Source organism: Xiphophorus maculatus, chromosome 2, assembly GCF_002775205.1.
Source record: "Xiphophorus maculatus strain JP 163 A chromosome 2, X_maculatus-5.0-male, whole genome shotgun sequence".
NCBI classification, from domain to species: domain Eukaryota; kingdom Metazoa; phylum Chordata; class Actinopteri; order Cyprinodontiformes; family Poeciliidae; genus Xiphophorus; species Xiphophorus maculatus.
In genome coordinates, this window is record NC_036444.1 from 1279042 (window position 1) to 1291515 (window position 12474).

Consider the following 12474-nt stretch of genomic DNA (forward strand, 5'->3'; position numbering starts at 1 on the left):
TGCTCTCTAAAGAATTTAACTGACCAAAAAAGCTGTCAGGAGGCGGGTCTTTACGCTGCCAATCAATCTCATGTAATCGTTGCCAAATGTGCTAATGACAGAGAAACGACTTACCGTTACAGGAAAACTTTTATCTGTCGTCATCTGTGGCTATGCTAACTAGCCTGGCAGATTCTTCTATCAGGAAGATGCAAGCAGAAAGGGGGGAGCAGCAGGTATTCAAGCATGATTGACAGCGCTAAGACCGGCCTCTTGGTTTTGATTGGTTGGGTTTAGTTAGCACTGGGTGCACACAGAGGAACTTGATTTTGTCTCATACATGGTGACATTTTCAACAAATATGTAAATATTTTTTTTTATTAAAGTTACGTACTGCAGCTTTAACTACTGTAGTTAAAGAACATGTACGATAAAATCCTGATCTGTTCCTCTGCCAATAAATGACAAGATTCTGAATAGTTAAACCTATAATTAATATCCCTGGAATAAAATTCATAAACCAACTAAGGAGACTGATGATCGTTACTCAGATCTTTATAATTAGTTTCATTAAAGATTTTTGCCCATTTTGATTGAAATTCTGTTAAAATAGAGTAACAAAAATATAAGATATAATTAGAAACAAACCAGGTTGTTTTTACTCGCATTAGATTAATTATCATCTCTAATGGTTTTTCTAAAGTTTCATTTGTCAAAAGCCATATTAATTTCATTCTCTGTAATATGAAAGTTTAAATACAAATTTAAAAAACTCAGTGACATGAAAGTTTTGATCGTGTAAAACCAGTTTTTCATAATAATATTCGCTCATCAAAAACATCTGGAGCGTTTCTGTGATTCTTTCATCCATGTTTGAGAAATCCTTTAATCTCCATGGCAACCATTTGGAAACAAAAATTACAGGTATTTGTTCATATGAGACGTTTGTCTTTAACTGAACATTTTAAAGCTGCAAACATTGTTTATATATAATGTCATTTTAATCATAATTTGTCCTGTATTGTGTTAATGTGTCTCGGCTTTTTAAATATCTGTTTTTTCATCCTGGAAGAGCAGAACTAATCGAGAAACATGGAATCATGTAAATACAGACTTTACTCTAAACCCATAAAACAGTTATGAGTCACATTTTGAGAACATTAAATCTCAGTCCAGGCTTTTACAGTTGCTAATTTTCCCATTTACTGGTTTGGTTGGCAGAATGTAAACAACTCACTGAAAGTCCATCTGCAAGTTAATATTATCTTTCAGATAAGACGCGTTTTATGGTCTGAACTGGAGCTGTGCGGCTGAGGAGTTCCTGCATGGTGGCCAGAACAGAACGACTCTGACTTGATTTTTCATCTGCAGCAGCTATGAGGGCTTATTTTAGAGTAGGAGTGATTGGAGCTTTTTTATTCTTCGTGTATCTAATTATCTTCATGACTGGGTGGTGGAGAGAAGAAAAACCGCGTCAGAAACACGTCACAAACCAGGAAGCCATGAACCGAAAACTGGACAGGATTCAAGAGAGCCTAAACAAGCTGGGTGAGAAAAGATTTTAATTATTTAACAGAGTTCAGTCAGTTAAAGCTGCAGTGAGTAACTTTTATAAAAAGATTTTTATTTTACATATTTATTAAAACTGTCACCATGTAGTGGCAGTTTGCTGTGAGACAGATAATCTGTTCCTCGGCTTTCTCCCAGCACTAACCAGAAACAACCAATCAGAGCCAGGAGGCGGGTCTTAGTGTTGTCAATCACTCTTTTTCTGTTGCGAAGGTTAAGGCTAGTTTAGCATAGCCACCAATGACAGCAGATAAATGGCTTTTGTAAAAGTGAGTTGTTTCTCTGCCAGTAGCACATTTAGCAGCCAGTACATGAGCTTAATTGACAGCACTAAGACCCGCCTCCTGGCTCTGATTGGTTGTTTTTGGTTCATTTCTTCAGATGGCAGTAGCAGATCGGGGAGGAGGTGGAGGAGATCAATATTTTCACAGATTATTTGTCTCATGACAAACTGTCACAACATGGCAACAGTTTTAACAAATATATATATAAACATATATTTTATTAAAGTCACATTCTGCAGCTTTAAAGAGTAAATCCGCAAAGCTCCTTTCTTTGTATTTGCTCCCACTTGGTTTATGCTTAGAAAACATTGCGGTTACTGCCTGACTTCCCTCTAAAGGAAAACGGTGCATACCTTCTGCTGTCTCTGAAATTAAATTATTGTTTTAAATTTTCCCCAAAAAGCAAATCTACTAGAGAAACCTGAAAAGAAAAGCTCACCAGAAGAACTTTCTCCAAATGAAAACCAAAAAGAGCCCAAAAAGGCGGCGCAGAAGTTGTACCCAAACTCTGAGCTGTTTGTGAAGTGGGGCGACGGCCTGTCAGAGGAGCAGCAGAAGGAGGCCGAAGCTCTTTTTCAGATTTATGGCTACAACGCTTTCCTCAGCAACCAGATCGCTCTCAACCGGGAACTTCCTGACATGAGAGATCCCAGGTAAGAGTCGCTGAAAACAACAAACGATGACACATTTCCTGCTGGAGTCACGGATCTTCTCCAACCAAACACGCAGATGTCTGAAGAAGAAATACCCCAGCGCCCTGCCCAGCGTCAGCGTGGTGCTGATCTACGTTAACGAGGCGCTCTCTGTGATTAAGAGGGCGGTGCGAAGCGTCATCACCAACACGCCTCAACGCCTGCTGAGGGAAATCATCCTGGTGGACGACCACAGCACCTACAGTGAGCCCAGTCCAACTTCAGACTTTTTAAAGTCAAGTTCACAGACAAATGTTTAAGCTTGTATTTCTTGAGATGTTTGAGGCACAGCATCTGAATGAGATCTGGGCTTTGACTAGGCCCTGGGTTTTTCCCAGCCAGTTCTCTGTGGATCTACTGGAACGTTTTGGGTCATCGTCATGTTGCAGGGCTCAGTTCTGCTCCAGATTTTCTTTTTTTTTTTTTTTTTAATAGTCTCATGTTTTCCTCCGATAGAGGGTAAAACTCATGGTGGTTCTGCTGCAGTAAATCACCCCACAGCATGACGCTGCCACCTCAGCATTCTCAGGCCTGGTTCACACATAGCTGAATATCTGGGAAAACAAAAACATTTTATTTGCTTTTGCATTTCATCCACTTGAAAACTCTGCTTAATATCGACAAAAATGATTTTCTATATAAACTCAAAGTGAAGATTTGAGAAAATTCTATATTTGGGATCTTTGACCAATAATGCGCCAGTAAATCCACAGACTTGCTTTGGCACAATTCCCAATGGATATTGTTTTGTGTTTTATTATGGTTATATCGTAATACGCTGTTTAAACTTCTGTATCTGTCCATAAATGAACCGCCATGTTTAGTTCCAAACAGAACGTTGTTGTTATTTTGAAGCAATCTGATTGGCTGACAGGTTTTATCTAAGCGCTACACTGCCCCCTATAGGCTGGCATGTTTAAAGCAACGGTCAGTGGTGTATCTGGTTTCATGTGGAAAGTTTTCTGAAACTAATCCCATGTGTAAGATTTTTTTTTTTTTTTTATGTGGTTTAGGAATTAGCTTTGCAGAGCTTTTGGTCTCATTCAGTATCAAACATCTTCTCCTTCTGAGCTTTATTAAATATTTAGTGTAGTGGTGATTGTTTGCCAAACCAAACATCCAATAAAAGTTCCATCAAGCCACTACTGAGGCACTGGGGTCAAGTTTCTGTACGCAGGCAAAAGAAGGTTCAATGTCCAAACATGTTGGTGTGGATGATTTATTTTCCTATTTCAACAAACGATTACAGAGTTCAAACTTTCCTTTGTTCTCATGCTGCCTCTCTTGCTCTGGTAGAAACCAAAGGCCCCAAACCCAAATGCCTGCTGGTCCTTTACCAGGCCCCTACACTGATAGAAAGTGGACTGACCCGCATTACTTCCTGTCTTAAAAATAATAAAACAAAAAATAAATAAAATCAACAATTTTTAACCTGTAAATAAACTCTGTAAATAATACAAAAATATAAATTTAAGAATAAACTAACAAAATTCAAACTACTGCAGCTACAATCTTCCCTCTGGATGTAAGCTGCACTTCAACAGTCACCAGCACCAAACTACATTTCTGAGATTAAAATCTCTTTCGAAATGTAAGGATGTTATTGTGTACAGAAGATGTTTTAGGTCAGAGGCTTTAGGGATTAACAGACTAACAAAATGCTGAAATGTCAAAGAAAAGCAAACAGTACTGCTTCCCGTTCTGCTGACTCAGGAATGTGTTTTCAGACAATCTTGGGAAACCGGTGGAAGATTACATAGTCGAGATTCACAAAGAAAGGCCTGGCCTCGTTAAAAGAGTCTGGCACACAAGTCCGATGGGTTTGTCCCAGGCCCGGATCAGCGGCTGGGAGCATGCCACTGGAGACGTGGTGGCCATTTTAGATGCTCACATTGAAGCTACAAGAGGATGGTACGCACAAAACACAACAATCCAACATCTTCTCCTGCTGAGCTGTTTAAAACGTTTACTTTGTTATTTCCTCTGCAGGGCAGAACCTCTGCTGGCCCAGATCAAAGCTGACAGAACCGTTGTGGTGTCTCCTGTGTTTGAAAAGCTCCACTTTGATGATCTGCATGTGCAAAGACACATGTCGTTTGCTCAGGGCTTTGACTGGGCCCTGTGGTGCATGTACGAGTTCTTCAAACCAAACTGGAACGATGTGGATGAATCACAGCCTCAGAAGTAGGTTGGAAAAACAAAACCAGTAATTATTAGATTATTAGATTAGACTCTCAATTATGTTAAGACATGATGAAACCTTTTTTTTTCCACCAGAGAGAAGTAAACTATACCAGTGAAGATGAAAAATCAAAGAGCCATGATCTTTGTTACTAATTTTTAAAAATTTAACATTTTAAAATTATGTCCAAAATGTGAGAAAACACAAATAAAAACACAAAGAACTTCAGACAGAAATTAGCTAAACGTAGCAAAGTGCTACTAAAGGCGTTTATCAGAATCTGAACCGACCGGATCATCAGAACTTTGACTTTGATGATTTTATTGGTTCTGAGCGGTGAACTAAAGTTAGCTGTGCTAACGCTAAAGCACTAACCATAACCATTAGCTATGCTAATGCTAAAGTAATACACACACGGAACAGAACTTAGCAGAAGCTAATGCTAAAGCACCGACATACTAAATTCAACCATTTTGATGCCTTTTATTTTTCTATGTAGAAAAAGAAGCAATTAGTTGCATAAAAATGCTTAACATGCTAAAATATTTATAATTAATTCATCAAAATGAATGTTTCTGACGTTCCAGCCCTAACATTAACAGGATCAGGTTTCATTTCCTCCAGGAAGCGATTCTTCAGAGCAGATCTTTCACTCATGGTTTCAGGTTTGTCATTATTGATATTTGTTAACTCTGTTGCTAATTTGGCTAACTGACCACAATATGGCTTCAGCCAGGACATCAGCAAATATTTACTGTGGAAGTACTGCAATGCATTCTGGGTACAAAACCAACTTAATTTCCTGCACTTCGTTATGGAGAACATGAGGAGAGGAAACAGAACTGCTGCGTAACGATGTGGAAAATAACTAAGAACATCAAAAAAAGGTCTAAGTACTTGAAGAATTATTCACAGTAGATAACCAAAACTTACTAACAGATATTAAACTTTATTCAATTGTAAGTTTACAAAACAGGCAAATAAAAATCATTAGAAGTAATTTAGAAGAAGCTAGATGCGCTGAACATATTCAGAGTTAGTAAAAATGCTAAATGGAAAAGTAGCCCTGCTATTAGCGGATTGTTTGATTGATCATTACTAGCTGCAATAATAAGGTCATCAACCCAAAAGATCACTCTCTCATGTTCATTTTCTTTACTGTAAACACAATAGTCAGCAGGGTTCTGCACAAAGTTATTTTCAATAAGGAAATCATGTAACATTTTATTCCAATTTCATCCTGACTGTTTCAGACCATAAAAAGACTTATTGAGCTTACAGACTAAATTTTCTCCTGTCTCTGTTACCACCTCAAATCCTTCAGGTTGTTCTAAAAATATCTCACATTCGATAGGGGCATGTAAATATGTTGTTTTTCCTTCGTCACGCCGGCATTTCCAGCCCTTTAAAGATGGCAGCGTCAACAAGGCCGGTTGTGGACGGTTTTTCTCAGACTCTGATCTTTCGTGCAGGAGTCCGTCTCTTATGGGAATCTTTGCAGCAGACCGAGGTTTTCTTGGAGAAATTGGAGGGCTTGATGGAGGCATGACAGTTTATGGAGGGGAAAACGTGGAGCTCGGGATCCGCGTGAGTGTTGGCAGCAAAAAAACAATGGCTGACTGGATCAGAGCTGAACTTTGACCCCTGTGTTGGCTGCCCAGGCGTGGCTGTGTGGAGGAAGCGTGGAGGTCGTGCCTTGCTCCAGGGTCGCTCACATCGAGAGAGCTCACAAACCGTACGCACCGGATCTGAACCCGTCCATGAGGAGGAACGCGCTGAGGCTCGCAGAGATTTGGTTGGACGAATACAAGAAAAACGTTTTTATTGCCTGGAACGTCCCTCTGAAGGTCAGGAAAGGTCAAATTCACTTCATTTTGGTAAATTAACAATATTACAGAAAAGAAAACAAAAATACTTCTTTAAAATCCTATAAGTTACCAAAAAATAAAGACTTTTCTACCGTATTCATAGACAAGTACACATACACACATTTATATTTAAATATGTATTTATATATATGGTTACACAACACAGATAATACATTTCAATGCTCTTTTAAAGCTCACCAAAAAAGCACATAATTTGAAATCATCACTCAATTTATTCCAGTTTCTGAAACTCATCTAGATTTTATTGGGCTTTTCTCTTTAAAATGTTCAAATATTAACAAACCTCATAAATATATTTATTCTCTCTCAACTTAAATTCTTTCTGAAGACTTTTGTTCAGCGTTTTATGCATTATTTCCAGTATTTTTATATGAATAATGTCTCTAAATTTTAAAGTATTACTTTAAATAGTTTATTAATTTGTCAGCAATATCAAACTTTATTAATAAGCATAAGTGCTTTTTTTGTAACTTAACTAATATCCGAATAGTTCGGATAGGAAAAGCAAATAAATTTCTGAGCAACATGACAAATAGGCCATAAACAAAGAGGAATATAAGATTTATTAAATCTTATTTTAAACAATATTGGAATTTTATTTCTAGTATATTCAATACGAGGCTTCCAGCTAAGTGTGTTGTCAATATGAGTGAAAGAGAAAAGCTTTATAATTTAGTCTCTTCATGGATGTGTCCAACACACCTGGACACATCTGGACCAAGTTAATGATCTGACACACCAGACGACCTTCAGGGTTTCAAAGCCCCAACTTACAGTAACCTCAATAATTATTGCCACTCCCGTTAAATTAAGTGCACATATTAATGTTATTTTAGTTGTTATATAAGCTGTGTTCAGCTTTTATTCTTTCAATATACACAGATGCATCAGTTAATGTGCTAAAATCGTCATTTACAGCCAGGCTGGTTTACACGTGTAAATAGATCAGGTCAACCAAGGATCCAGCTGTGACAAATATCTGACCCATAAATAACCGATAAAAGGCGTCAGAGGTCTGCAAATATGTGACAACAATCATAAATTTACCCAATAAAAAAACACCTGCACACATTTTTATCTCTGTCTGAAGTTAATCAGACCAAATTGTTTAAAGTCAGTTAGAATCACTGAAATTATTTCTCTTTGCTCAATGTCAGAAAATGTAGCAAGACTTTCTTTTGTGATTTTTTAAAAACTTTTTTCAAATTCAGAAATTGCAAATTGACTTTATGGTTATTTTGCTCTGACCATAAAGTTTTGCAAATTGAAATTAAAACAAATAAATTTAGAAGAAACTGAAGTTTTTTGATAAAAGTTTCAGCGCTAGGATCAGGTGGGTAATTTAGTTCAAATGAGTGTATTTAAAAAAGCTGCTATTGAAATTTACACTTAAAGTTTTATCAAGATATTCTGTGGTACTATTGTGAAAATGATAATAGTAACAACAATAAATATTAATTACTCATTTATTAGCTAGCACAGCAAACATGGCTCCACAAATAGAAATATGAATTCATTTTATTTAGTTAATTAAAATAAATTGTTTTATTTCAATCAATAAAGTATTTTTGAATTGAACTGAAATGCAATATGTTTCTTAAGGACACCAATAAAGACTCATATTTTAACAAGGATGTAAATAAATGTGTTGAGAAAGTTTTACCTTTTATAATCTGGACTAAACATTGAATTTTAACCCAAACCTTTAATTAGTGGATAAATAATAATCAAGAAAAAAGGCAAAATGTAGGAACATTAGCTTCACTCTAATGATTAAAATAATTATTCACCTGATTTAGTTTCATCTTCTAACATGAATTTTACCAAGTGTAAAACTGTAATATCTGATGTTTATTGTAATCAGGACCACGGTATCGATATCGGCGACGTGTCCAAGAGGAAAAACCTGAGAGAGAAGCTGGAATGTAAACCTTTCAGTTGGTACCTGGAGAACGTTTACCCGAGTCTGGAGCAATGGGACGACATCCTGGGCTACGGTGTGGTGAGAACCGTTTCAGGAGTTCAGTTACTTCACATTAATATGCTTTTAAAAATACATGAACACAAGACGTACACAAGTCCCATTTAAGACTTTTTAAGACCTTCTTATATCAAAATATGAGTTTTTACTGTAACGTGCTTCAAGACAATATTTTTTGTGAATAGAAATAAACTGAATTTAAGTTTTTAGTCCCTCCTTGATTTAAATATAAGACTGAAAAAAGCTATAAATGTAAGGATTGTTTGATTTGTCCTGTTGTATGGAAGCATTTAACTGGCAGAACTTGGAAATAAATGTGGGAGCTGCATCTTGTTAAAATGAGAAAACATTCTCATGATAATGAGATTTAAATGTCATTCATTTATTAATCTCATTATTAAATCTTATTAAAACCTCAATATCTTCTGTTTTAACTGAGAGAAGTCATAACAGTAAAACAGCGACAACTCAGGGGATTTTTAGACGTCCAGAAGAAACTAGAGTCTCAAACGTCTCAAGCCAGAATGTAAAGCAGACGTCAGCATCTCACTTAAACCTTTTCTTTACAAAAAAATCCATCCATCCATCCATCCATCTTCTTCCGCTTATCCGAGGTCGGGTCGCGGGGGTAGCAGCTTCAGAAGGGAGGCCCAGACTTCCCTCTCCCCGGCCACTTCTTCTAGCTCTTCCGGGGGAATCCCGAGGCGTTCCCAGGCCAGCCGAGAGACATAGTCCCTCCAGCGTGTCCTGGGTCTTCCCCGGGGCCTCCTCCCGGTGGACGTGCCCGGAACACCTCACCAGGGAGGCGTCCAGGAGGCATCCTGACCAGATGCCCGAGCCACCTCAACTGGCTCCTCTCGATGTGAAGGAGCAGCGGCTCTACTCTGAGTCCCTCCCGGATGACTGAGCTTCTCACCCTATCTCTAAGGGAGAGCCCAGCCACCCTACGGAGAAAACCCATTTCGGCCGCTTGTATCCGCGATCTCGTTCTTTCGGTCATGACCCAAAGCTCATGACCATAGATGAGGGTGGGAACGTAGATCGACCGGTAAATCGAGAGCTTCGCTTTTTGGCTCAGCTCTCTCTTCACCACGACGGACCGGTACAGCGCCCGCTTGACAGCAGACGCTGCGCCAATCTGCCTGTCGATCTCCCACTCCCTTCTTCCCCCATTTGTGAACAAGATCCCGAGATACTTAAACTCGTACAAAAAAATCCCCTGAGACAAAAAAAAGCTACATAAACAAGATTAGCTAATTCTGCCACGACCAAATTTAAGACGTAAACATTAAAAATAGTAATTAAATTATCGCTTTTAAGAACACTTAAACTTTCCTTTGAGTAATTTTAAGACATTTTGAGACCTTAGCTTTAGATAAATGAATTCAGGATGTTCGGAGGGTTTGGTGACTCGGATCTCTGCTCAGCTGCAGAACAGCCTGGTAAAGCAGCAGTGTGTGGATCAGGGAGACGTTCCTGGCAGCATCCCGGTCTTATACGACTGCCACCTCGAGGAACCGCAGGTATCACAGAGAATCATTAACACAAGCTCATACCGAATTAGTACAAAACGTGAGCGTGTTTCCGTCCCTGCAGAAATGTTTCTACAACACAGAGGGTGAAATCATCATCGGTGGCCTGAGGTCCCATAAGTACAGCCGGAACCGCTGCCTGGTGGATCCGGGCTCCGGAAGCATTCCCACTCTGCATGAGTGCAACACAGCAAGGCTGAACCAGTTACACATGAACTGGGACTTCAGGCAGGTGAGCTGGGAGCAATGGGAGCCATGGGAACCATGGGAGCCATGGGAACTATGGGAACCATGGGAGCCATGGGAACTATGGGAGCGATGGGAACTATGGGAACCATGGGAGCCATGGGAGCCATGGGAACTATGGGAACCATGGGAGCCATGGGAGCCATGGGAACTATGGGAACCATGGGAGCCATGGGAACTATGGGAACCATGGGAGCCATGGGAGCGATGGGAGCGATGGGAACTATGGGAACCATGGGAACGATGTCAGCGCTTTCTGTCTGTGATCTGAAATCGTCTCACAAATGAAAACTGAAGTTTTTATCTTTGGACCTCAAGAGGAACAATCTAGACTCAACACACAGCTTCAGTTATTACAGCTAGAAACTATATGACCTCTGACCTGAGCATTCAGAGCCACATAAAGACAGTTACAAAGTCGGCCTTCTATCATCTGAATGTCCCAGCAACATCTAGAGAAACTCATCTATGCATTTGTCCTCAGTTGTATTGATTACTGCAGTATCTGTGTTTCCATTACAAATGTGCACAAAACTGTTTCAATATTTGCTAATGTAAAAATAAAAAAAGCAATTTTGCAGTTGCAGTGTTTCAATTAAACAGGATATGAAATTAAAATCACATTTGAATAATAATAATAATAATAATAATATCCAGCTTGTTCACATAATAAGTTTTTAAAAATAAAGGCAGCGACAGATTTAAACACATGAGCTATATTCATAATTCAGCTGTGACGCCAGCGCTCATCGTCTGTCAGCCAATCAGAGGAGACGTTGGCGTTTCGTTCAGGCATTGGAGCAACAAGCCCCGCCTACGTGGGAGCGGTTTCGTATGAAGCGTTTTGGGGAACTTGTAGTCGGCCATTTTACAGAAGAATGTCGGATTCAATACGTTGGAAAGACTCACAACGTTTTATGAACTGATGCAGTGAGAGTTCTGGTGGAGCCAGCTGCACATCCCATAAAAACAAAAACAAACCATCATCCTCCTCCACTTCCTGTCCTTGTCTTTGTCGTTTCTGCCAGTAGTATCATCCGGTTATTGATCACAATGTTTCCATTGCAGTTCAGAAAAATACATCTATTTGAAAAAAGACTTTATCCCTTCACAGAAACTTTTAATAAAAAATCATGAGATTTTTCAAAGTTGCCGTGTTTCCATGAAGTAAATTTATTTTTGTCATTTCAATTTGCTCAATTCTTTGGCAGCTGCTGAGTTCCTTTAAATCCAGACTGAACGCTGAAACATGGACCGACACATTGATGATTTTATCAATGACACTTGACAAAATGTCTATTATTGGTTTTCATCATCGTTGACTGTATGACGTCTTGTTGCTGAAATGTGCTGCACTAATAAACTTGATTGATTGATTATTGTTCGATCAAATCTTCACAGGGTCGAGAAATAAGGAACAAAGCTACGCGGCGATGTCTGGAGATCGCTCCAGGAGAATACCTGGACTACCAGCTGGTCATCCAGCGCTGCAGCGGCCAGAACTGGACCATCCAGAACCTCGTCACCACCGCCTAGCGCCACTCAGCCACAGCTGGGGCTCAGGTCATAAAAACGTTTATGATGCAGCAGGAAACGGACAGACGGTTCAGGACGTCACCTGCTGTAGATTTACTGCATCATCTACCTTCACCTGTAGCCAGAACCTAAATAAAGAGGCGAGTTGGACATCTGATCATCTGATCAGGATGTCTGCTGGGGACACCAGAATGTCTCGGGGGACGGTGTGTCCTCTGGACGGACGGATGGACGGACGGTGTCTCTGGTGCTATAGTTTTATATTTGTGGTTGTAACTGAGAAGTTAAAGTTGTAGAGAAAAATCCTGGAGGAGTTTTGTAACAGCTGTTCCACTTCTTCTTCTTCTTCTTCTTCTTCAAATTCTTCAGTAAGACACAAATTGTTTTCTTTGAGTCACTCACAGTTTTTCCCCAAATGGTGCAAAACAAATTCTCACATGTCAGAAAACAATAACTTGCAAATATTTGTTATTGTTTGCTCTTCCTATGTGGTCAGATGCTGAACATGACCTGCCAAATCCTTATGTCATAAAGCAGCAAACTGTGGAATTAATGTTCCAGACGTTTAATTATAACGTCTAGGC

General features: G+C 39.2%; 1 protein-coding gene across 4 annotated transcripts; it reads left to right on the forward strand.

Annotated features, from left to right (window-relative positions):
- Positions 1-1276: 1276 nt before the first annotated feature.
- LOC102230499 (probable polypeptide N-acetylgalactosaminyltransferase 8) lies at positions 1277-12388 on the forward strand. 4 transcript variants are annotated; one of them, XM_023347897.1, is made up of 11 exons: positions 1277-1527; positions 2236-2485; positions 2562-2728; positions 4252-4435; positions 4514-4708; positions 6179-6293; positions 6368-6553; positions 8460-8597; positions 10004-10099; positions 10173-10340; positions 11756-12388. In XM_023347897.1, the coding sequence occupies exons 1-11, from the start codon at positions 1356-1358 to the stop codon at positions 11888-11890; spliced, it is 1806 nt and encodes a 601-aa protein (XP_023203665.1). In that variant the 5' UTR covers positions 1277-1355; the 3' UTR covers positions 11891-12388. The 4 variants fall into 4 exon arrangements, with proteins under 4 accessions (XP_023203665.1, XP_023203674.1, XP_023203679.1 ...); XM_023347906.1 differs by having other exon boundaries at positions 10010-10099; XM_023347911.1 differs by lacking the exon at positions 11756-12388 and having other exon boundaries at positions 8460-8592; positions 10173-10295.
- The last annotated feature ends 86 nt before the right edge of the window (positions 12389-12474 follow it).

Bases quoted from the DNA above. Each gene is read 5' to 3' on its own strand.
- LOC102230499 (XM_023347897.1), top strand. From the start codon at position 1,356: ATGAGGGCTTATTTTAGAGTAGGAGTGATTGGAGCTTTTTTATTCTTC. The intron at 1,528-2,235 runs GTGAGAAAAGAT...TTCCCCAAAAAG, and splicing joins AGAGAGCCTAAACAAGCTGG to CAAATCTACTAGAGAAACCT. The intron at 6,294-6,367 runs GTGAGTGTTGGC...TTGGCTGCCCAG, and splicing joins ACGTGGAGCTCGGGATCCGC to GCGTGGCTGTGTGGAGGAAG.